Source organism: Epinephelus lanceolatus, chromosome 5 (assembly GCF_041903045.1).
Source record: "Epinephelus lanceolatus isolate andai-2023 chromosome 5, ASM4190304v1, whole genome shotgun sequence".
Taxonomy (NCBI): domain Eukaryota; kingdom Metazoa; phylum Chordata; class Actinopteri; order Perciformes; family Serranidae; genus Epinephelus; species Epinephelus lanceolatus.
In genome coordinates, this window is record NC_135738.1 from 1,812,623 (window position 1) to 1,838,011 (window position 25,389).

The following is a 25,389-nucleotide window of genomic DNA, read 5'->3' on the forward strand; positions in this document are numbered from 1 at the left end:
CTGATGATTAAACAGTCTTGAAGGAAGGTAATGCAGTTATTAGAATAAATCATTTACATTATTATATATATGAACACATTCAAAAGCACATGCCCTGTGCACAGTGCTGTCAGTCCTCATAACTTGGTGCAGGTGATGGCAGGAAACATCAGATTGATAGCAAATAAGCAGATACAACACGTTGTTTGTTACATGTTGTTGGACTAAGAGTCTCATCCTACTCTCTAATGTGCTATGTGTGAGCTCAGTCCTGCGTGTTCTTTAATGAAGCAATAGGAGAAGATATTCGGTCTCAGTTAATGTAGTTTATTAAGCAGTAAAGGAATAAAATTACAGAGCTCTGGGTCTCAACTTCACGTCCCTGACGAACAACAAAGGTGTGTCAGTTCACGAAGTCTGACCTCCTGTCCTTTCCCTGACCCAGTATATTTGAGCGTAACAGAGTGTCATTGTGCACGCAAGGCGTTGTCCTCTTCTCATTGGCAGTTCCACTTCCTCCTTCACCACACCATGCCCCTGCCTCGTGTTAATCTGACTCCTTCCCGCTGGCGGTGGGGGCGTGGTTCCTGTTTTGAAAGACAAGAGAACAACACAACTCCCTACACGTGCTGTACCTTACTATCTGTACATCACTTTCTATTCTTTTTACCATATATGAAACTAATTATCTAAGCATTGCGGTATGTGCTCCTCAGACTTCATGTCTCTTCCTCTCCTGTACTTCTCCACTTCTGCAAAGCAAACACATTCAGATCAGCTGAAATCATCTCAGTATTCTCATTGTTCACACATCTAAAACTTATATATTGAAACACAACTTATAGTAAAACACATAACATCATTCTATTCCCAACAATGTCAAGTGAAGACTAAATAAAAAGAAGAAGCAATTCAGCCATCTTGCCTGCAGTGTATCTGATTATTTGCTATAAATGTCATTATTATACATATTTACTTTTTTTTGTTTTTTTTGGTATTGAACCCATGGCCACTGTGGCAAGTGCCAATGCCACATGGGACACCCACTCTAGCCACTGAGTCACTGGTGCCCCAAATCATGTACATAAGATAACATAACATAACATCAATCAGTGCAGTAACATTGTGGTATTGTAGTTAGGGGCTGCCCCCCGACTAAGAGTTTTCCTAGTCGACCAACAGTCCTCATCAGGGTCCATCAGTGGACCAACAGTCCTCATCAGGGTCCATCAGTGGACCAGCAGTCCTCATCAGGGTCCATCAGTGGACCAACAGTCCTCATCAGGGTCCATCAGTGGACCAACAGTCCTCATCAGGGTCCATCAGTGGACCAACAGTCCTCATCAGGGTCCATCAGTGGACCAACAGTCCTCATCAGGGTCCATCAGTGGACTAGTCTCCTGCATGTTTCTGATATGAACGTAATGATTACATGATATATTTTGGTGGTTTGAGTTGAAGGTGTGAGAAAGAATAGTATCAGTAACATTGTTAACACTGTGCTACATTACAGAGAAATACAAACCGTACTAATGAACCTTCATTAATATAGGCCTATATTTTATCTCCAAGTGCACGTCACACACTGAGCGAGCCGCCTGTTAGTGACGCTGTGGGCTAATGGGCATGTAGCTACTTCCATGTTTCACATGATACGTCATGTTTGTAGTCGACCAATGAAGATGAGTTTACATATCACCTTGGGTTCGTCCTTCACCTTCTCAAAATGATCCCACACTTTGGATTTCCTGCCCGACATGTTATTAACTAGCCTGTGAAATAACCGCAGGTACCAGCCCTGGAAATCAGGGGCTGCACACATGCTGCATCTTTACCAGCCTGGAAAACGTGAGGTCGTTTTGAGGTTGTTTTGACAAGGCGCAGCTTCTAGTGGAGTTTCACGTTTGTCTGTTTGTTTGTTTGTTTTTTCTGCGACTAATGAAATCTTGCCAACTAATGACCTTTATGGTCGACCAACGTTTGGTCAACTATTAGGGGGCAGCCATACTTGTAGTAGTAAGTAGCAATGTGAAACATAAAAATAATGTACAAAACAAAAAATACAAAATGCAAAAAAGCACATTGATAAGAATCTGATAAAACAACAATGTAAACACTGGGCATCAACAAAAAAATATACATGTTTAACATTACTTAATGGTGAATCTTTCTGCAGTAAATCAAATGATTGTTCTACTCCAGTGGTTCCCAGGTGGTGGGTCTTTGTCCAATAGTGGATCATGGGATATTCTGAATGGACCACAAGTGACTCACAAATGTGTCAGTTTCATTCAGTCAATCATTTTATGTTTAAGTGCAGTAAATTTCCAGCACAGCGCTTTTATTTTGAAGTGCAGTTTCCTACTGTAGAGTAAGCGACTACTTGACAGAGACAGCGAAGTAGTTTGACAACATTGCCAAAGGCAAGTATGATGCTGAACGTATGGACCTTGTACAAATGACTAAGAGAAAATCTGGACCCCAGGATGGACCAGTGGGGAACCACTGCTCTACTCTGTGTGACTGACAGGAGAGATGATCAGAGGGGCAGAGTTTTTACCATCATTGTTAGTACAAGGACCAAAGTATGGGTAGAGTTTCTCAGTGAAGCGGCAGCCAGTAAAGGAGTAGATAAGAGCTGCAGCATCAACATCATAAAAGGAGACCAGACCCTCCTCATAATCCACAAACACCCCCACCTTCTCAGGCCGAGACTTCAGAGAGAGACGGACTGCAAGGTTAGGAAGAGCTTCGTACTCGTTTTCATTCTTCAACCATATTGTCCAGTAACCATTCTGAAGATTCGGTTTATTGTATACCTTCCTGTTGATCGACTCTCTGACCACTCCTAAATTCCAGTAAGTTTTCCCTTTGACCTGAACCTCATAGTAAAATCTTCCTGAAGAGAAACCCTGCTCTGCTAAGACGAAGTTACACAAGTCAAATCTCTCTGGATTGTCTGGGAGATTCTTCTTTACATCACCATATTTAACTTGTTTCCCATCACCAGACAGGATGAGGTTGGGATGTGCTGTATCAGGATCGAGTGTCACATCCACTGCATACTGCTGGACCCTCTTCAGCTTGATCTGAGGAAGCAGCTTCTGTATCTGTTTACTGAGCGTCTTCTCCAGCTGATTCACGGCTCTCCTCACAGTCCCCTCAAATGAATATGGATGGATGCAGGCCTTTGTCCAGTCCTTGGTGGGTGGAGCAGCGGTCAGAGAAGTAAAGCTTTGGAGGAGGTGGAGGTGGTCTTTAGAGTGTGAGAGCTGCTTCACCTCAGTACTCCTCTTCTTCAGCTCAGAGATTTCCTGTTCCAGCTCTTTGATGAAGCCTTCAGCCTGTTTCTTTGTCTTTCTCTGCTTCTCTTTGATCGTGTCCATGAGCTCGGCCTGGCTTCTCTCAACAGACTCCTTCAGAGCGGTGAAGACCTGAACACCATCTGCTATCTCTCTGTCTGCATCTTCCTCACTGAGCTCCACTGAGTGTTTGATCTCCTCAATCTTCAGTCGTCTCTTCTGGATCATCTGCTGAATTTCAGCCTCTGTCTTCCCCAGCTCGGCCTTCTTTCCTTCATATTCTTCTCTCAGAGGAACAACATCATGTGTCTTGTGGTCTGAAACAGTGCAGAGCATGCAGACACACATCTGGTCGGTCTTACAGAACAGCTCCAGCAGTTTATCGTGCTTCAGACACATCCTGTCTTCCAGGTTCTCCACAGGGTCGATCAGCTCATGTCTTTTAAGGCCTGGTTTTGTCAGATGAGGCTCCAGGTGAGTCTCACAGTAGGAGGCCAGACACACCAGGCAGGACTTCAGGGCCTTCAGTTTGGTTCCAGTGCAGATGTCACAGGGAACTTCTCCTGGTTTGGAAACTTGTTGCTCTGAGCTGCTGCTGCTGGCTTTCTGTTGAGCTGACTGTCTGAACTGAGCAGCCATCTCAGAGATGAAAGTGTTGACCTGCAGCTCAGGTCTGGTGTAGAAAAGCTTTTTACAGTTTGGACACTGACACTTGACATTCATTTTCCAATGTGTAGTGATGCAGGTTTTACAGAAGTTGTGTCCACATGGTGTGCTGACTGGATCAGTGAACACATCCAGACAGATGGAGCACAGAAACTGATCTTCAGTCAGCAGACAGCTGGCAGCAGCCATGTCTACACTCTGAGGACAAAAATAGAGAACAAACAAAACTGCAATTACATATCTTTGGATCAGTAGTTTCCTAACATTTAACTATGATTAGATGATTATGAGAGAGCAGCAGAGTGGAGGATGTGAAGTTGAAGATGGTGTTTATGTCGTTCTTAATGTTGATGTCAAGGCAGCCAAAGTGACACTTAGACATTGTTGCAGCCTGTTGTTATTTTATTGATGGTCACATTCCAGCTTATTAACACAAACAAAACTCCTCATCCACTATTTGTTGGTGTTACAGTAATCTGATATTATGTTTTTTAATAACAGCCCATTCTTGGAACCCATTGGCAACAGCAGATATTTTGGGAAATCCAGTGTAGCCAGTGGGTATTTGGTCTGGTGATGGACGGTCCGATTCTTTTTACAGTTCCGGTTCCTTCGAGTTGATACTTTGAGTTCTGATACATTTTGCAACATACAGTGTCATTTTCGACAGCTTGTGCTGTCCACCCCACAAAACCTCTGTTCAGTACCAGTCAGGTATGAGTTTACATCAGTAAAATTTATATTAATTTAAATGCATTTCAGCATCCTACATAGGCCATGTAAGCTTCTTCGAGGGAAAGTAGCACTGCAGACGTCTCCGTAATCTTCGCAAGCTTGTGCTGCATTTGTGTCAGAAAAATCTGAAAAATGTAGGGCTGCCCCCGACTCAGAGTTTTCCTAGTCAACCAATAGTTGTCATTTAGGGCCATTAGTCCTGCATGTTTCTGATATGAACGTAATGATTACATGATATATTTTGGTGGTTTGAGTTGAAGGTGTGAGAAAGAATAGTATCAGTAACATTGTTAACACTGTGCTACATTACAGAGAAATACAAACCGTACTAATGAACCTTCATTAATATAGGCCTATATTTTATCTCCAAGTGCACGTCACACACTGAGCGAGCCGCCTGTTAATGACGCTGTGGGCTAATGGGCATGTAGCTACTTCCATGTTTCACATGATACGTCATGTTTGTAGTCGACCAATGAAGATGAGTTTACATATCACCTTGGGTTCGTCCTTCACCTTCTCAAAATGATCCCACACTTTGGATTTCCTGCCCGACATGTTATTAACTAGCCTGTGGAATAACCGCAGGTACCAGCCCTGGAAATTAACCTGACTCCTGTCTGACTGCTGAGCGTGGACACTTCCTGTGTCTGTCCTTTCAAATTAAAGTCACACATGGTCCAGTCATATGGGTTTTGATTTATTTTGGCAAGATGCAGCTCCTAACAGAGTTTCACATTTGTTTGTTTGTTTGATTCTGTGACTAAGCGGCTAGTGAAATCTTGCTAACTAATGACCTTTCTGGTTGACTAATGTTTCGTTGACTAATAGGGGGCAGCCCTAGAAAAATGAGTCCCCCATCATATATCATTTCTCACCTGATCTGTTTCCTTTGTTCTTCATCATTAATGTGTTATTTAAACTCTTACAGCAATAAAATACAACATATTGTCTTTGTGGCGTCCATGTTGTTACCACATTACAACTCAAACCTAATTTTCACACTGAACTCGGAAGAACAACCACCCGAGGAGCACATGACTGCACCATTGACCTTGGCTGGCGGAGGTCCTGACCTGAGTCCGATTTAATCCGTCCTCATTCCTCTACAAACACCCTACTGGGGAGATTTCAAAAGAAAGAAAAGACAACACTGTGGCTTATAGCTCCTCTACTTACAGCCCAAGATTGTAGCAGTGTTTGCAGCTTGCAAAAAAAAAAAAAAAGACAAAATGCGGTGAATTAAACTCTCAGTTTGTTTGTGTCTTCCTCTGACTCCAGTGGTTCTTTTACCCGAGACAACAGGACATCTAGCAGGCCAATTACATGGCAAGCTTACCAGTCTAATGCTATTTGTGGAGTATAACTTGTTTTCGTCGGCTGTTCCAAGCAATAGGGGGTGAGCACTGATGCAAAATAATGTTTTATGGTGTACAGTAAAACATCAAACTTTTAGGAAGCTATCTATACGTTATATAATGTATTTTCAAAGTGATAAGCTCATGCTTGTACGTATGTAGACCCAACAGAAATATGATCTGACTGCAACGATTTGTCGTTCTTCCTGGACAAGCACAATACGTCCCACCTCGTGAGTACAGCTCACACAGTCTTGTTCAATAAGTGTAGCTGCTAGGCTGTCTGAACCAGAGCCTGATTAATTTGCATCTCGTTCACTCACAGGCAGTGTGAGCGGTACCCTACAGTAACCACGAGTGGGAGCAGGGATTCATGAGCACTTGGACGTTCGACAGGCTGACCTGGTACATATCTGACACTTACTGTAAAGGAATACTCCAACGATTTGGGAGTTATGCCCTTTCTCTGTCATTTTCATATTGAGACAACATGATCAATACCTTTTTTGTGTCTGTACGTCCAGTGGCTGGGTCTCAGCGGTTAGCATTGCGGCTTAGCTTAGCGAATACAATTGAAGTCTATAGGGGGTCAGTAGCCTGCTCGTTAAAGTGAACAAATAAACGTTACAGAAACCCTCAAGCTGGCATTTCTGCACATGCATTTAAAATAAACATGTTTAAACATTAATTCGAAAAACGAGAGTCCTTTTTAGTCGTTTTAGAAGAAGTTTGATACATGAACTATAGCTAAGCCGCAATGCTAACCGCTGAGACCCAGCCTCTGGACGTACAGACACAAAAAAGATATCGATCATGTTGTCTCAATATGAAAAGGATAGAGAAAGGGCATAACTCCCAAATCATCGGAGTATTCCTTTAAAAGAATGTTCAAAAAGATTTGTTCATTCATGGTCTAAGACCTACTCTTCTATGTGCCAGTCAAGTCAGCTCATCACTATGAACAGATACGTGCATATGAAGGGAGATATAATAAAAAATAAAGCTGATAAAAGCTAAATCTTTGTCAGACGGTAGCCGATGGGGCCTAAGGTTACATTTCTGCCAGTAAGTTCTTCCTCTCCACACTGACTGTGGACCAGCTGCTCATTTATCTTTGTGATAATTGTTTGTCAGTTGTATACAGACTAATGTTTAATTATTGTTCATCTCTGTTTATTCTCTATACCCCCCCCCGCCCCCCCCCCCCCCCCCCCCCCAAACACTGATTGACCTCAGTCAAAAATCTGCCCACAGTAGGACTTCCTGTTTGTGAAGAGCTCAGGTTTTCAGTTCACACTGGCTGTTGAAACACAGTAAATATTATCAGCTGTATTGCCTCACAAAGTCAGACAGCAGTTACTATACGAACAGTGAAGTTGAGAAAAATATTCAGATACTTTGAACGATCCAGAGGGAATCTAAGCTAGGCCAGTTAGCTTTTAGCATGACTAGTTTATGTGGTGTTTTTCCTTTGTTGTGGATTCTGGTTTTAACTTAACGTTGACCTAATACTTAGCTGCGTCTCGTCTCTGTCGGGCGGTGTACTCACCAGTGTCCTGCAGAGAGTCTGCTGTGTTGTGAAGAAATAATAACCTGCTGGATTCAGTTGAGAGAGAAACAAAGAGACTTGTCTCGACTGCAGTTCTGCTGTGGGACAGACACACTTTCAGTTTCATTGCAGGAAATGTGACGTTGCAGCTCTCCAATTTCACTGTTGCTCCACCTCTCAGTGTGGATCTGTAGTTTAGGTTTGTTGCCTCTTTGGAAACTTCATGAGAAGTATTGAAATAAGAGTTAAAAACTGAGATGGAGAATCTGTCTGATTGGAGCACAGCAGTAGATTAATGGACTTCTCTGTGATTCTTTACTTTTATAAAGTAGTTGACATACAAAACATTTTAAGTAAAAGTCTTAAATGAATGTAAAGTTGCTAATTTTAGAATGAACAAAAATGCTTTATAACACACAGTAAAGCTTGTCAATGACAGACTGTGTACTTGTACCAATTAGACTTATATACTTATATATATATATATATATAGATATATATAGATATATATATATATACTGTGAAGTCATTTTATTAAGAACATGTCGTCATGTGGCCACAGGCTGCAGTTTGTTATTAACTCCACTAGAGGGCTTCCTCAGATCTCACTTATTCTCTACAAACTCCAAGCACTGGTTTATTGTTCACATCAGCTGCTCAAACACAACTCAAACCTTAAATAAAAAATAACACCACATTATCTTACTGAGAACAGCCAACTGTGTTTTTGATCACATGATTTGGTGTCATTAGAAACACCATCAGCTGTTTCTTTTAGCATTTATATTAATTAAAAACAAAATAATCAGTCTAAAAAAAATATTTTGCTTTTGTTTATTTAAAGAAAAGGAAAAGGATATAACTTCTGTCTTATTTCTAAAATTATATTCAGTAATTTGTGCAATTTTACAACACTTCCTATTTAAAAAATGATCATACCATAAATATTTTGGCATCCCGACATTTAACTAACAAATGATTTTTATTTCTGAGCGCATTTTCCCCCTGATGATTTAACAGTCTTGAAGGCAGGTAATGCAGTTGTGACAATTAATTTAAAAAATAAGGAAAAATCTAGAAAAAAATATAATACACCACAAATCACCACTTAATGTGCATTTATTAAATTAGGTGATAGTGACTCTTTCTGTACAGATTGAAATGTTTTTTCTACCCTGTGTAACTGACAGGAGAGATGAACAGAGGGGCAGAGTTTTTACCACCATCCTTATCACAAGGACTGAAGAATGGGTAGAGTTGCTCAGTAAAGCAGCAGCCAGTAAAGGAGTAGATAAGACCTGCAGAATCTACATCATAAAAGGAGACCAGACCCTCCTCATAATCCACAAACACCCCCACCTTCTCAGGCTGAGACTTCAGAGAAAGACTGACTGAAGGGCCAGCAAGAGCTTTGTACTCATTTTCATTCCTCAACCATATCGTCCAGTAACCATCCTGAGGGCTCAGTTTGATTTTTCCCTTCCTGTTGATCGACTCTCTGACCACTCCTAAATCCCACTTAGTTTTCCCTTTAACCTGAACCTCATAATAAAATCTTCCTGAAGAGAAACTCTGCTTTGCTAAGACAGAATTACACGAGGAGAATCTTTCTTGGTTGTCTGGAAGATTCTTCTTTACATCACCATATCTAACTTCTTTTCCATCATCAGACAGGATCAGTTTGGGATAGGCTGTATCAGGATTGAGTGTCACATCAACTGCATACTGCTGCACTCTCTGCATCTTGGTCTCAGCAAGCAGTTTCTTCATCTGTTTACTGAGTGTCTCTTCCAGCTGATTCACGGCTCTCACCACAGTCTCTTCATATGATGGTGGGCAGATGCTGACTTCTGTCCAGTCCTTGGTGGGTGGAGCAGTGTTCAGGGACATGAAGCTTTGGAGGAGGTGGAGGTGGTCTTCAGAACGTGAGAGCTGCTCCACCTCAGTACTCCTCTTCTTCAGCTCAGAGATTTCCTGTTCCAGCTCTTTGATGAAGCCTTCAGCCTGTTTCTCTGTCTTTCTCTGCTTCTCTTTGATCGTGTCCATGAGCTCGGCCTGGCTTCTCTCAACAGACTCCTTCAGAGCGGTGAAGACCTGAACACCATCTGCTATCTCTCTGTCTGCATCTTCCTCACTGAGCTCCACTGAGTGTTTGATCTCCTCAATCTTCAGTCGTCTCTTCTGGATCATCTGCTGAATTTCAGTCTCTGTCTTCCCCAGCTCGGCCTTCTTTCCTTCATATTCTTCTCTCAGAGGAACAACATCATGTGTCTTGTGGTCTAAAACAGTGCAGAGCATGCAGACACACATCTGGTCGGTCTTACAGAACAGCTCCAGCAGTTTATCGTGCTTCAGACACATCCTGCCTTCCAGGTTCTCCACAGGGTCGATCAGTTGATGTCTTTTCAGGCCTGAGATCGTCAGATGAGGCTCCAGGTGAGTCTCACAGTAGGAGACCAGACACACCAGACAGGACTTCACCGCCTTCAGTTTGGTTCCAGTGCAGACGTCACAGGGAACTTCTCCTGGTTTGGAAACTTGTTGCTCTGAGCTGCTGCTGCTGGCTTTCTGTTGAGCTGACTGTCTGAACTGAGCAGCCATCTCAGAGATGAAGGTGTTGACATACAGCTCAGGTCTGGTGTTGAAAAGCTTTTTACAGTTTGGACACTGACACTTGACATTAATATCCCAGTGCTCAGTGATGCAGGTTTTACAGAAGTTGTGTCCACATGGTGTGCTGACTGGATCAGTGAACACATCCAGACAGATGGAGCACAGAAACTGATCTTCAGTCAGCAGACAGCTGGCAGCAGCCATATCGACACTCTGAGGACACAAAGTGTGTGAGAACAAACTTTAATTACACATCTTTAGAGTGTTTGTTTCATTAAATCAAACTCTGATAAGAGGAAAATGAGAGAGCAGCAGCGCGGAGGTGATGGAGATGATGTTGATGATGTTGATGCGGATCAACACAATTAATTTTTAATAGCCCATATGATGCGAGAAGCAGCTGGCCCCTAGGCATTTTCAAATGGTCGAATCTGGCCCCCATTCATAAAAGTGTGGACACCTCTGGTCTATGGTACCATGTTGCCTGTAGGTAAGATAACCATTTTTAGCCCCTTACGCTCACACAGTACATCCTCAGTCATGTTGCAATACTTAAGAAAGAGAGCCACGGCTGTAAGGAAGCCATTACCACAGTTTATACTGTAACATGACTCTGGAGGCCATGTTGAGTCTCTTTTTGGGGGCCTTCCTCACATGGTTCAGCTCTATCAACTCTCTCCATAGGAAATAACAGATGAGTAAAGTTTAATTTTTTAATTGTTTAATGTTCTTTATTTGATATCCAAGTAATAGAAAATTGTTAAAATGCAGATGTTGACTTGAAGCACCATCGTACATCTATAGAATCCTACCATGACAGTTTTTGGCATTGTGTATTTAGTTTAATACACTGATCAAATAACAGTCATCACTGTTTTCTTTCTATCGTTCCAGATAAACCTAGATAAGTTTAATAATGATAGTTTCAATAAAGTTCAGGCTATGACACTGTATAGTCTACTTGAACAGTCTTCTCTGCAGAACAGACTGTATATATTTTACACGCACTCTCTTCCATTTATATGCATTGTTGGAGCCATATGTTTGATTTGTGTTAAACATATTATACCGCCAAGCCATAAGGTGGCCTCTGTCACCAGTTGAGGTGAGAAACATCCCCCTGCAGAGCTGGAGAGCCACCACCGTTTTAGACATGTGCATGTGCGAGTTTCAGAGCCATCATTTTAGATGCGCGCTATGCTTGTTTATAAAAGAAATAGAAAACTACCTAGCGCAGTAGCTCGCTATCTAACCCTGTCTCCTTATCAGCTCAGAATATAGAAACTTTGCGGCCAAAAGGTATGATGCACAAGACAAACATATGGTTAAGAACATACCTTTAAAATATCTCAAAATGTTATGTAAGGTCTGGTACAGTGATCAAATGAGGGAAATACAAAAGGTGCACTGTTTAAATAAAATGGTGAAATAAATTTACCAAAGAAAGTAACAGGAAAAACATTTTAACAGTGTTCCAGGACGGGAGCCAGGTCCAGCACTCGGGATGTTTTCTGCTACCTTTTTTTTCACTATTATTTCCTGTTAGCCTGTATTTACCCCGGGCCATCACAAGTTGATAACGAGCCCCTGAAACCAGTCCAATACTGTCCAAATCAGCCACGCAGTTGCTGAAATACAGTCTAGATAAGTGACTATGCTAATCAATGCTAATTAGGCTAATTATGCAAATATCCCAACATATTCAAGTTAGCATCCGTCAGTTTTTTAAATGCTGGGCACCCATTCTGTACATTTCTATCATAAAACTTTCAACACTTCCAGGTTCATATTGCTGACAGGTCGACTCTCTGGAAGGCTAGTGACTGGAAATTCAGTTTTCTCTGATTTGAGGTATAGTGACGAATTTAGGCCGAAGTAAGTGTGATTTTTAAGATAGAAAGGTCGACTTGGGCTCAAATTAAAGCTCATCAGCTTGGGAAGTTTTCTATGTACAAGTGAAGCAGTGATAATAAACAATGTGATGAAAAATAATTTTTGATGAGAATTTGTCAAACGGACAGTTAATTTTTGTTTTCTTTGGGGGGGAGATATTGTGTTTCGAAATAAAATGGCAGCAAGCCCCAGAATCTTATTTTGCTCCTTTCCCCTTTGTGTACAAAATTAAAAAGACTGTGTTAATAAGGAATGATGTAAAATATAAAATATAAAAGGTGCAGAAGGTTAAATGTGAAATGCTGTCAGAGGGTGGATAATATCTAAATAAATACAAATGCCAGTAAAGTGTAAATATCTAAAGAAAATCTCAATGCAAACTGTGCAATGTTAACATAACTGATGATCCAGCTTCTCCTCTGCTGATGAATTTATACATTTTCAGATATAAAACTATTTATACTTTGGCTTGGCTGAATGCTTGATGGTTATTAATTACTAATTAATGTGGACTCATGTTGCCCAGTATGCCCAGCTGCTTTCCACCCTGAGTCAGTCCAGAGCTGTAACTAAACCTTACGAACTTGCGTGATTTGCAGAGCCTACGCAACTTGCGTAGTCGGCGTACGGACACTCGGCTCTGTTCGTGGGACATTTCATGAGCTCCTGGGGGCCCTGTGCTCACCACGGGGCCACAAGCAGCTGTTTAATTCGCTCATGCGTCGTGTCGGCTCTACGCTGCTGATTCTGACTTGAACTGAATTCTGACCAAATACTTAAGCTGCGTCTCGTCCCAGTCAGTGGGTGTAGGCTACTCACCAGTGTCCTGCAGAGATCCTGCTGTGTTGTTCAGAAATAAAAACTTGCTGGATTCAGCTGAGAAAGAAACAGAGAGACAAGTCTCGACTGTAGCTCTGCTGTGGCTCAGACAAACTTACTTTCACTTCAGGAAGTGTGACGTTGCAGCTCTCCTGTTTCACTGTTGCTCCACCTCTGGGTGTCGCTCTGTAGCTGAGGTGGTATTGTCCCATTGTGAGATTTGAAAAGGAGGAAAATAAGAGTCTAAAACAGAGGTGGAGAATCATTTTGATTGGAGCACAGCAGCAGATTAATGTGGTTCTCTTTTTAATAAGTAAAAGTCTTAAGTGAAATAAAGTTGCTGATTTTTGTGTGAATTCAAAATGCTACAGAACACACAGTAAAGCTTGTTAATGACAGACTGAGCACTTGTACCACTTAGATATTATTATTCTCCCTCTGCTTCAGCCTGTGGAGTCATTTATTAACAGCATGACGACATGCTGTTAATAATTAATGGACTTCTCTGTGATTCTTTACTTTTATAAAGTAGTTGACATACAAAACATTTTAAGTAAAAGTCTTAAATGAATGTAAAGTTGCTAATTTTAGAATGAACAAAAATGCTTTATAACACACAGTAAAGCTTGTCAATGACAGACTGTGTACTTGTACCAATTAGACTTATATACTTATATATACTGTGGAGTCATTTTATTAAGAACATGTCGTCATGTGGCCACAGGCTGCAGCTTGTCATGATCTCCACTAGAGGGCGTCCTCAGCTCTCACTTATTCTCCACAAACTCTCAGGACTAGTTCAGTGTTCACATCAGCTGCTCAAACACAAGTCAGACCTTAAATAACACCACATCATCTTACATTACCAACTGTCTCTCATGCAAGAACAGATGATGGAGTTTTTAACGACATGTTTTTCAGCTTTTAGATTCATCAGAAGCAAAATAATTTAATCAGACAGAATAATTTTCATTTTGATTTTGTTTATTCAAAAAAAAAAGATGTTAAGAGAAAATGACTTTTGTTTTATTTATAAATAACTTTAAGCAATTTGTGCCAGTATGCAACACTTTTTATTTCAACAGTGATCAGATATTAAAACGTTTTTTTAATTTGACATCCAGACATAAGGATCATAGCGATGATTCTTCTTTGTGAATGCATTGTTGTAACATTGCGTCCGGAAAATAAACCAAATCATCATCGCTTTAACAAAAATTAATTCAGACACAATTCCTAAGAATTCATAGCAGACCTGAGTTTGATTTTCATATGAATACATGGTCATTTATAATAAACATAAATCCTCGACTGCCTGATAAATTATAAATCATCCATCCTGAGCTTTCAAACATTTGCCTCCAAGTAGGGCATTAAATAACACATCTCTTATCTTCCAGGGGGATTTAGTTTCACCAGGTATATATTTGATACATACACCATTTCCAAAATGTACAAACATAATTCATTTATAATTTCTGAAATGTTTGGAGATGCTGTTTTAACACACTTTTAATATTCTCTTAAACAATATACACTGAATAATTCCAAGTCCAGTCAATCTGTGGTTTGACCCAGGGACAATTGCAATAGTAGGTCATTGAAGTTTTTTTGTGATCTCTTGGGACATCCAAATAACATATTTAAAGTATACCATTACATATTTAGTGGATCAAGGAAAATTCAGGGCTCGAAATTTGGGGCCGTTATGTCACAGCTTCAGACAAAGAGGTGCATGTGTCTGCTTCAGAACATGATATTTTCATGTAATCCAAACACTAGTTTAAGAATGCTTTTTCACATATAACCATCAGCTACGACCTGTTCTGAATGTATATGTGCACTGAGGAGGTCCCCGTACCCTAAAATGATCTTTTTAATCCAAACAAAGTCAGTAAAATTAGCTTATAAATCATATTATCATTCAGCACATATACAAATGTGTTTGTCCATGAAAACCATGATGCATATCAGCACCCAGACTGAAAGCTTGAGTGAGACCAAACATGAAACATGCCTCTGCTTTTTCATTCTTTGGTTTGACTGTTGGTGTCACTGAAGGTTGATAGCTGTACTTGAGAAGGGTTATTATGTTGAAATATCATCTAGAGATAAAAAGTTTTTCATAATACCAAACTAGTATTCCTGCCTTGGGTGGTGCCAGTTAGTGAAAAGTCTGACCTGGGCCCATAAAACACAATCACCAGTGATTTCCCATGATGTTTTTGACAAGTAGAAGCTTCCACTGTTGCCCTGTATGTGTTTCCTGTCCCATATAAGATGTATTGGATGTCTTTTTCTGGCACATCATCATGAGGCATGTAAAAAGTAGCAATGTGACACATAAAAAAAATACATAAAAAAACATATTAGACGAAGCTGTTCGGCCCCGTGAATGAACATTTAAAATTAAAAATTAAAAAAAAAAAAAAAAACGCCCAGATGGACATGTTGATAGAAGCACTGTTCTCTAAAGTTTTTGCAGTGAAGAATTTTTGTACCATCAGAGAACTTAAAGTCTGAAATATCACCTCAACACAAAGCATTTAGCAGCGAACCCAGAGGTCTGAGCTAGCACAGCCTCTGATGCTAGTGCTAGGAGTCAGCCTCGTCAAGCGACACTCGAGCAGGTGTTCAGACTGTGTAAGTCTTCCTGTGACCGACTAACTAACCGCCTTGCAAAATGGATTGCAAAGGACTGCAGATCAATTTTGGTGGTGTAGGACAGGGGGACAATTGTGTCCAAATTCTGTAAGCTTTACTGCAACACATCTGCCAAAATTTATTTGAATTGAATTTTTTGAAATAGCTTGACCGCAATAATTGATGTATGCAATTAATTTTGATAAATTCATCAACGAACATTCTTAGGATTACAATAAAACCAAATCCACTCTTGGTCATACTGGGGGCATCAGGGAATACTAGGAGTCTGCAGAATACTCAGCGCCGCCTTCTGTCTTACGGCCTACTATGCGGGAAAAAACTCATCCTTTTACATTGGAAATCGAAGGAGACACCAACTTTTAGGGCCTGGGTAACTGCATTGACTGATACATTACATCTTGAAAGGATTCGGTATGCTCTGAACAACAAGCTGGAAGACTTCGACAAGATCTGGAAACCAATAATCTCATATTTAGGACAATATATATTTCTATTCTTATTTATCTCCCCAGGTATTGTTATTTTTGTATTTTCTAATTTTGTATTTGTATTACAGTTCTGTAATATGTTTGTTTATAATGGAAATGAGGCAATGTTTATACCAAGAAAGATGGTACTGCTGTTTTACTGTTGCTTCACAATAAAAATATTTGAAACAAATTCATCAAACATATAATTAATTAGACTAACGTTTTCAATCACTTAACCCCCAATAAAAAAAATGTTTTCACTATTTTTCCGGTTACCTGGTTAAGAAAGATTTGGAAAATGGGAAACGGGTTAATGGACCATTAATAGCTTAAGAACAGAGTGCTAAAATATTGACATTTGACTTTGAAAGCATTATCTGTTACATTAAGTGACAGTTTCTTTTGTTGGTTCTGTCTTCCATGAGTTCTGAGTCAAATTGGAGAATGGTCTCTATCCCCAAAGTTGCTTCAGACAACAGCAGGGGGAGCTTATAAGTATTTAGGAACACAGTAACATTGTCTTGTTTCAATAAGGTAGTATGGTGATGGGGGGATTACTATTATGAAAGGCATGACATAAACCTAAGATGGTAGGATAGGAAGGGGGTGATAAAGTGGTGTGTACCTTAGTAAGTATACTTATGTTATTTTACATTAAATGGCACAAAATCTTTTATGTAGAAAATGAATTTCCTATTTTACCAAGTGTGACTGACAGGAGAGATGATCAGAGGGGCAGAGTTACTACCACTGTAATTAAGACAGGGACTGAGAAATAGGCAGAGTTTCTCAGTGAAGAAGCAGCCAGTAAAGGAGTAGATAAGAGCTGCAGCATCAACATCATAAAAGGAGACCAGACCCTCCTCATAATCCACAAACACCCCCACCTTCTCAGGCCGAGACTTCAGAGAGAGACTGACTGAAGGGTCTGCACAAGCTTTGTACTCGTTTCCATTCCTCAGACTTATTATCCAGTAACCATTCCAAGGGTTCGGTGTGATTTTTCCCTTCCTGTTGATCGACTCTCTGGCAACTCCTGCATACCAGTTAGTCTTCCCTTTAACCTGAACCTCATAATAAAATCTTCCTGAAGAAAAACTCTGCTTTGCTAAGACATTAGGACAAGAATCAAATCTCTCTGGACTGTCTGGGAGATTCTTCCATACATCACCATGTTTAACTTGTTTTCCATCCTCAGACAGGATGAGTCCAGGATGAGCTGTATCAGGATCGAGTGTCACATCCACTGCAGACTGCTGGACCCTCTTCAGCTCGACCTCAGTGAAGAGTTTCTTCATCTGTTTACTGATCATCTCCTCCAGTTGATTCACAGCTCTCCTCACAGTCCCATCATAGAGTGGACAGACACTGACCTCTGTCCAGTCCTTGGTGGGTGGAGCAGTGTTCAGGGACGTGAAGCTTTGAAGGACATGGACGTGGTCTTCAGAGCGTGAGAGCTGCTCCACCTCAGTGCTCCTCCTCTTCAGCTCAGAGATTTCCTGTTCCAGCTCTTTGATGAAGCCTTCAGCCTGTTTCTCTGTCTTTCTCTGCTTCTCTTTGATCGTGTCCATGAGCTCGGCCTGGCTTCTCTCAACAGACTTCTTCAGAGCGGTGAAGACCTGAACACCATCTGCTATCTCTCTGTCTGCATCTTCCTTACTGAGCTCCACTGAGTGTTTGATCTCCTCAATCTTCAGTCGCCTCTTCAGGATCATCTGCTGAATTTCAACCTTCAGCTCGGCCTTCTTTCCTTCATATTCTTCTCTCAGAGGAACAACATCATGTGTTTTGTGGTCTGAAATAGCACAGAGCATGCAGACACACATCTGGTCGGTCTTACAGAACAGCTCCAGCAGTTTATCGTGCTTCAGACACATCCTGTCTTCCAGGTTCTCCACAGGGTCGATCAGCTGATGTTTCTTCAGGCCTGACATTGTCAGATGAGGCTCCAGGTGAGTCTCACAGTAGGAGACCAGACACACCAGGCAGGACTTCAGGGCCTTCAGTTTGGTTCCAGTGCAGACGTTACAATGAACCTCTGCTGGTTTGGCAACTTGTTGCTCTGAGCTGCTGCTGCTGGCTTTCTGTTGAGCTGACTGTCTGAACTGAGCAGCTATCACAGATATTAAAGTGTTGACCTGCAGCTCAGGTCTGGTGTTGAAAACCTCTTTACAGTTTGGACACTGATAGGGGTAATTAATATCCCAGTGCTCAGTGATGCAGGTTTTACAGAAGTTGTGTCCACATGGTGTGCTGACTGGATCAGTGAACACATCCAGACAGATGGAGCACAGAAACTGATGTTCAGTCAGCAGACAGCTGGCAGCAGCCATATCGACACTCTGAGGACAAAAAGCGTGAGAAAACAAACTTTAATTACACGTCTTTAGGTTATTTGTTTATCAAATCATGAGCAGTAGAGTAGAGGTGGTGTTCATTATTTGTTTGATGAAATCAAATTATTGTCACTATATAGATACCACAAAATCAATATCAGTGTAAATGCATGCTATATTTGAATATTTGCTCCACTTCATCTTACACACTAAACCAGCAATGCAGTGTTCTACTAGGTAAAATGATCTTTTTTTTAAAGGCCATGCACCTACATTACACAATGAGAGTTTCAACACACCGTTGTTTCTGTTTAAACAAATGTTTTTTAAGGTTTTGTAGGGGCTGGGGCTCCAGCAGGTCAGTTTATGATTAGATGTTTCAATCCCTCGATGCTCAGACTTGAGACTATGAGTGGGAGTAAAGGGGGATTTATACTTGTGCAGCAGACCCTACGCCATAGCCCACGCACGTGGCCTGCACCGTTGTGAGCATTTATTCTTAAAGGAATGTGTGAATTGAAAAAAAGACAATATCTCTGGGTCTTCTGCATCAAATTTTTACACCCTCCATCTTGAGTTTGTTAATCTTAGAAGGTTAATGCGAGATCAGGGTACTCACTTAACAATTAAAATTACAGGAAATGTGGTTTAGAATCAAGTTTCTTTTCCCTGTCTGTGTGTAGGACATGTGATGTTCCATGCAAAACATTTGAAGTTTAATAATCAAATAAATCAAGGTTTCTCATGGAAGCCTGGACGACCAGGATAGCATGAGAAAATTTGAAAACATTGTCAAATCAACATTGATTCATCTTTCAAAACCAAACACAAATCAACAGTTATTCAACCATGGTGTATGACGTTGTTTCAACAGTGAATAACAGAACAGAATGCCAGCTGGGAAGTGTCATACTTAAGGAGAAAACTTAAGGTGTTTTGTGCCCCGGTCCCAGGGGCCATATTCATAAATATTCCGAGAGTCCTCTCAGAGAGCTCCTAACTCAAAAAACTTTTAGTAAGGACTCCTAGCTTAGGGGTGATTTAGGAAAGTTCTCAGAGCGATTCTGAGCAAAGAAGGGACAGAACGTTTTATCTGAGTGAGGAGGTGTGGTTGACCCTGTTGCTAGGTGTGATGCATTCTTTTAACAGATGTGATTGGTTGTCACAGACACGCCCCTTTATAAGCTTGCATGATGTGGACACCCAGCGGAAATGAAATGAACTGCTGACTGTGAAAGTGTTGTCACTGTTAGTGTGATCACTCTGCTGATGGAAGGTTGAGACAGACTCAACTCATCACTGCTGCACTGTTGTATTTTTTTTTTTTTTACAGTTTTTCAAATGTTGTTAGTGTTGTGATCATTTTATGTCTGGTGTAACAGCATTAGGTCGGAAATGTGTGCATACCTAATGGCATCAACTACACATATTCTCCCTTCATGATTTAATCTGTAGCATTTCATTGACTCACTGTCATCCATTGTTTGGAGAATATTTCTCTGACCTCTTTGTATTTCCACCATTTTCTCCTCTGATTAAGAAACTCTTGAGCCTCTTAAAAGTCCTCCTCCCTGCTCCTAACAGTTTTTCACCTTAGGAGCTCTTTTACGGTCTAAGATGCTCAGTAAAAAACTTCTATCTTTACACAGATTTAGTCTTAACTTTGAGGAGAAATTCTAAGAAAACGTCACAGTTCTAATAATTTTCTTAGAATATCGTCACAAGGAGCAAATCTTCGCACCGGGAATACAGCCCCTGGAATCAGTTGAATACCACACAGTAATCAGCTGTGTGTCCTTACAAAGACAGGCAGCAGTCACTACAGAAACAGTGACGCTGAGAAAAACATTCAGATACTCTGTACTTTAAACAACCCAAAGGAAATCTAAGCCAGACCAGTTTGGCTTTTAGCATGACTGTTTTTTTTTTCCTGTAATGGATTCTGGTTTAACTAAACGTTGACCAAATATTCAGTTAGTTGTCTCTTGTCTCTGTAGGTCAGTGAACTCACCAGTTGTTGATAAAGACGTGCTGGATTCAGCTGAATGTTTCTGTAGAGAGAAACACAGAGACTTGTCTCCACTGCAGCTCTGCTCTCACTCACACTGACTCTCAGTTTCGTTTCAGGAAATGTGACGTTGCAGTTCTGCTCAGTCACTGTAGCTCCACCTCTGGGTGTGAATCTGTGGGTTAGGTTTCATTGTCTCTTAGCAGTAGAAGTAGAAGCATTCAGCTGGCAGACTTTAACCCCTTCAGTCATGTCAGTAGTTTCATATCAGCCTGGTTATAGAGTTATTTATGAAGAATGTGTGTCAGGCTGCAGTTTGTTATGTTCTCCACTAGAGGGCGTCATCAGCTGTCATTTACACTGGTCTAGGTTCATGCAGCTTCTCAAACATAACCAAAGCTTTAAGTTTGGGACACCCTAGCCCTTCACGGGAACATGCAAAAACAAGGGCTAGGACCAGTTTTGAGGGGAAGTGTGAGTATTGGGACGGACCCATCTATTACATTGAATCACCTTGTGCACTTTTCATTATTTGAGCTCAGTCTGTCTTTGTTGTAGGCTCCATCTCTTTCTTTCTGAACTCACATCATGCAGGTGCTTAAAACACAGGTCATTAAAAAGTGTTGACCACCTTCTGCAGGTTTTGTTCTTGTTATTATGTTATGTTATGTTATCATTTAAAGCCTGACGCAGGCTGAGGCTGATGTCATCAGACAGGACAGCATGCAGCAAAGAGACAAGCGGATGTTTGGGTGGATGGTGTGAAAACAATGTAGAATACAGTTTCATTATAAAGTCTGTAATTCAAAATATGGAGATTTGTCTCATGTTTTTTCTGAGACGGAGGATTTTATCTTTTACTGTGAAGAATCCCAGAACAAAAAGTCTCAGTACTACTTTCCTTAATGTAGGCCTACACTTTTACAATTGTTTTCCAGTTAATGATTTTGATATTTTGTGTCTGTGTACAGGGGCTGACAGAAGAGAGATTCCAGGAAAGGAGGGCAGAGATAGACGGAAGGTGACGTACACTTACCTGCCACTTTATCAGGTACACCGGTTCAACTGCACGTGAATACAAATAGCTAATCAGCCAGTCATGTGGCAGCAGCTCAATGTATTTAGTCATGTAGACACGGTGAAGACGAGCTGCTGAAGTTCAAATGGAGCATCAGAATGATGAAGAAAGGTGATTGAAGTGACTTTGAACGTGGCATGGTTGTTGATGCCAGACGGGCTGGTCTGAGTATTTACTGGGATTTTCAGCACAACCATCTCTAGGGTTTACAGAGGATGGTCCCAAAAAGAGCAAATATCCAGTGAGCCAAAATGCCTTGTTGATGCCAGAGGTCAGAGGAGAATGGCCAGACTGGTTCAAGATGATAGAAAGGCAACAGGAAGTCAAATAAGCACTGGTTCCAACCAAGGTGTGCAGAAGAGCATCTCTGAAGCAACAACACCTTGTCCAACCTTGAAGCAGATGGGCTACAGCAGCAGAAGACCACACCAGGTGCCACTCCTGTCAGCTAACAACAGGAAACTGAGGCTACAATTCACCAAAACTGGACAATAGAAGATTGGAAAAACCACATTCAGATGGAAGCATGGATCCATCCTGCCTTGTATCAACGCTTCAGGCTGCTGCTGCTGCTGGTGTAATGGTGTGGGGGAGATTTTCTTAGTACCAACTGAGCATGGTTTAAACACCACAGCCTACCTGAGTATTGTTGCTGAGCGTGTCCATCCCTTTATGACCACAGTGTACCCATCTTCTGATGGCTACTTCCAGCAGGATAACGCACCATGTCACAAAGCTCACATCATCTCAAACATGACAATGAGTTCACTGTACTCCAATGGCCTCCACAGTCACCAGATCTCAGTCCAATAGAGCACCTTTGGGATGTGCTGGAACGGGAGATTCTCAGCATGGATCAACTGTGTGATGTCATCATGTCAATATGGACCAACATCTTTCTAGCACCTTGTTGAATGTATGACACCAAGAATTAAGCAAGGTGTACCTAATAAAGTGGCCGGTGAGTGCACAACAAAGGTCACATAGCAGGGATGTTGCGGTTCATGGTTTGCACCTTCAGCTTTAGACCACCAGGGTGCCCTACAATTATGATTTTAAGTAAAATGAGTTTGAGGATATGTTTTCTTAAAACTGTTGATATGTAATAATATAAATAATATTGTCAGCTTTATCTTCTAACAGCCATTCAGACTCTTTCTTACTGTTTTATAATTTGTATATTTACATCACTTTGTGTAAAAGTTTGAAATAACCAAAATGATTTCAGCAGCGTTTAAAAGTCATTTGACCTTTTTTCATGTTTCCTTCAGCAGAATCCTGGAAGAGTGTTTTCATAATAAGCTTGTTTGGGCCCCTTTGAGACCTGCTGACAGTCAAATTCAATTAAAACATGATGCCAACATCCCGGCAAACACTCCCTACTACTCTCAGAGAAACGCCGGCTTTCAAAGTCAATTGTGTCCGATGTGAAGAGCCGGCCTTCATGTCCCCGTCTGGAGCCTTTTCACGTGCTAAAATAAGAGTTTCCCCCTCTTTCCCCAAGTCGACATGAGCAAAGTGAGCGCCGTGAAAGGCCCAGAGAGAGCTTCCATTTGACGACTGGCAGCCTCAGGTCTTGTGTCTGTGTGACACTATGGGCCACTACAAAAGGCCGTCCTTTCTCCTGCTGCAGAATAAAACTGAGAGAAAAGAAAAGAGTTGGTGCATGATGGGGAGGAGGAGGTGGGGGGGATTTTAGAGGCAAAAAAGGGGGTCTGGCTTTTGAAACCGACCCGGCGCAGATGTACAGGGCAGGAGGATTAGGCTGCGGGTGTTGGTGAAGTTCAACCAGCTCGACTCTCCCTCCGTCGTGGCCCTTTGTGGCTCCCAGCAGCCTTGCGGTGGTAAGCTGCCTGCCGGCGTGCCAGCGGGCCTCAATGTGCGCCCGACAATGGTGGAGCCACCACCCCCACCCCCAAACCCCACCAACCTCCGGCTCCCAACTCACCCACTGCAGCTCCTCACACAGAGGATGTGATAGGGGAGCTAATGTCACCCCATCTGACCAGCAACAGTGTGAGTGTGTGTTTTTGTGGATCCATAACAATGTGAGAACAACAACCTGTTCACACACACACACACACACACACATTGTGGGGACTCACTCAGGGGCGTAGCACCAAATTCAAGGCCCTATGCATGAGCAGTCTCTGTGGGCCCCCCTGCCTCTCTTGATCCACGTCTCTCTCAAGCTCCTTTTAATTTATTTTTTGTATTTTCTCTTTCCTTTCTGTCTCTTGTTTTTTGGAATCCTGATTTCCCTTTCTTGGAGAAAGACATGACGGTGTACTCTGGTCCTCCAGCAGGTCAGTTTATGATTAGATGTTTCAGTCTCTTGATGCTCATACTTGAGACTATAAGTGGGAGTAAAGGGATTTATACTTGTGCGGCAGACCCTACGCATGTGGTCTACGCCATTGTGAACATTTATACTCAGACAAATGTGTGAATTGAAAAAAGAGAGTATCTCTGGTTTTGCTGCATCTTAGAAGGCTAATGTGAAACTTTACTTAGTACTCGCTTAACAATTAAAGTTACAGGAAACGTGGTTTAGAATCACGTTTCTTTTTCTTGTCTACGTGTAGGACATGTGACAAAACATTTGAAGTTTAATAATCAAATAAATAAGAGTTTCTCATCAAAGCCTGGACGACCAGGACAGCATGGGAAAATAAAACTGGGAGGACTTATTAAGCTACAAATTCACAACTCCGCGATGCCAGGGATCAGCACGCCCGGGGCCCCGCCCCTGCCTGCCCCTGCCACACAATGCTCCGAACCCTGATTCCTGCCCCTGCAGGTGGTGGTGGGCTCCATGTTATTTAGTCAGGTTGAGTCCCAACTGGGCCCCAAGACCCAGCCACCCCAGGGTCTGGCTCCGGGGGGGGAGGTGGGGTCCCATGCTGGGCAAGGTATTATTGGTATATTGCTCTGAGTTTTGGTTCAGACTGTTCCCCTCTGAATAAACTGTAATAACTGTGGTGATCTGATTTTTTATTGGGCTCCATCATCATGTCAAAATTTCAGTTTGTCCAATACTTCCCATCAGCCTCAGCTGTTCTTTGAGTTCAGGGCAGATGTTAGCATGCTAACATGTTAAACTGAGATGCTAACAAGCTGCTGAACATCAGCATGTTAGCCTCGTCATTGTTAGCATGTTAGCCTCGTCATTGTGGGAACTGCCCACTACCCTTGTATCTCGACCAGTAGCCTGCTTTAGTTGTGTTTGCTGATCCTCTATGGTACACAAATACAGTGTAGCATAGTATAATCACATATCGGAACAACGGGACGTTGGACCAATGACATGGACCCGTCATTGTTAGCATGTTAGCATACTGAGATTGGCACTTAACTCAGATAATTTCTGTACATAATGATAATAATAATAATTATAATAATAATAATAAATAAATAACAAACTTTATTTATACAGCACCTTTCATAAAAGAAATGCAGCACAAAGTGCTTTACAATAAGGACAGAATAAGAACTGAGTACTTCACATGAAAACAGACATAATGGACATAAAACAGGCAAAGCAGTTCAATATAAAACCATTAAAAAACTGTTTTAAACACGGATTAACTGACTCATAAAATCATCGAATTGTAAAACTATAAATCATGAAATTAAAGTAAGATTGTAAAACAGTTGCAGCAGCGTGGAGTGTAAATAGATAGAGATTCAGACCTGTATGAGGAAAGTCAGAGGAAGTTAAAGTCTAAAGTGAACAGATACATATTTAGCTTTCTGTTAAAAATATTTAGCGAGCTAGCTTCCCTGATATCTTTAGGCAGTGAATTTCACTGACAAAGGCTGCATCCCTGATCTTCTTCCAGCAGTTTCTGGGAACCTCCAATAAACCAGCATCAGATGATCACAGTGTTCTTGGAGGCTAATAGTCAACAAGGGA

General features: G+C 41.4%; 3 protein-coding genes across 3 annotated transcripts; all 3 read right to left on the reverse strand.

Annotated features, from left to right (window-relative positions):
* Positions 1-285: 285 nt before the first annotated feature.
* On the reverse strand, positions 286-7,729 carry LOC117261992 (E3 ubiquitin-protein ligase TRIM21-like). Its single transcript, XM_078167582.1, has 2 exons — positions 7,590-7,729; positions 286-4,145 (listed from the first exon to the last, which is right to left on the reverse strand). The coding sequence occupies exon 2, from the start codon at positions 4,134-4,136 to the stop codon at positions 2,490-2,492; it is 1,647 nt and encodes a 548-aa protein (XP_078023708.1). The 5' UTR covers positions 4,137-4,145; positions 7,590-7,729; the 3' UTR covers positions 286-2,489.
* Positions 7,730-8,690: 961 nt separating this feature from the next.
* On the reverse strand, positions 8,691-13,049 carry LOC117262148 (E3 ubiquitin-protein ligase TRIM21-like). Its single transcript, XM_033634885.2, has 2 exons — positions 12,915-13,049; positions 8,691-10,415 (listed from the first exon to the last, which is right to left on the reverse strand). The coding sequence occupies exon 2, from the start codon at positions 10,404-10,406 to the stop codon at positions 8,760-8,762; it is 1,647 nt and encodes a 548-aa protein (XP_033490776.2). The 5' UTR covers positions 10,407-10,415; positions 12,915-13,049; the 3' UTR covers positions 8,691-8,759.
* Positions 13,050-13,883: 834 nt separating this feature from the next.
* LOC117262154 (E3 ubiquitin-protein ligase TRIM39-like) lies at positions 13,884-20,530 on the reverse strand. Its single transcript, XM_033634890.2, has 2 exons — positions 20,399-20,530; positions 13,884-18,393 (listed from the first exon to the last, which is right to left on the reverse strand). The coding sequence occupies exon 2, from the start codon at positions 18,382-18,384 to the stop codon at positions 16,750-16,752; it is 1,635 nt and encodes a 544-aa protein (XP_033490781.2). The 5' UTR covers positions 18,385-18,393; positions 20,399-20,530; the 3' UTR covers positions 13,884-16,749.
* Between the last annotated feature and the right edge of the window lie 4,859 nt (positions 20,531-25,389).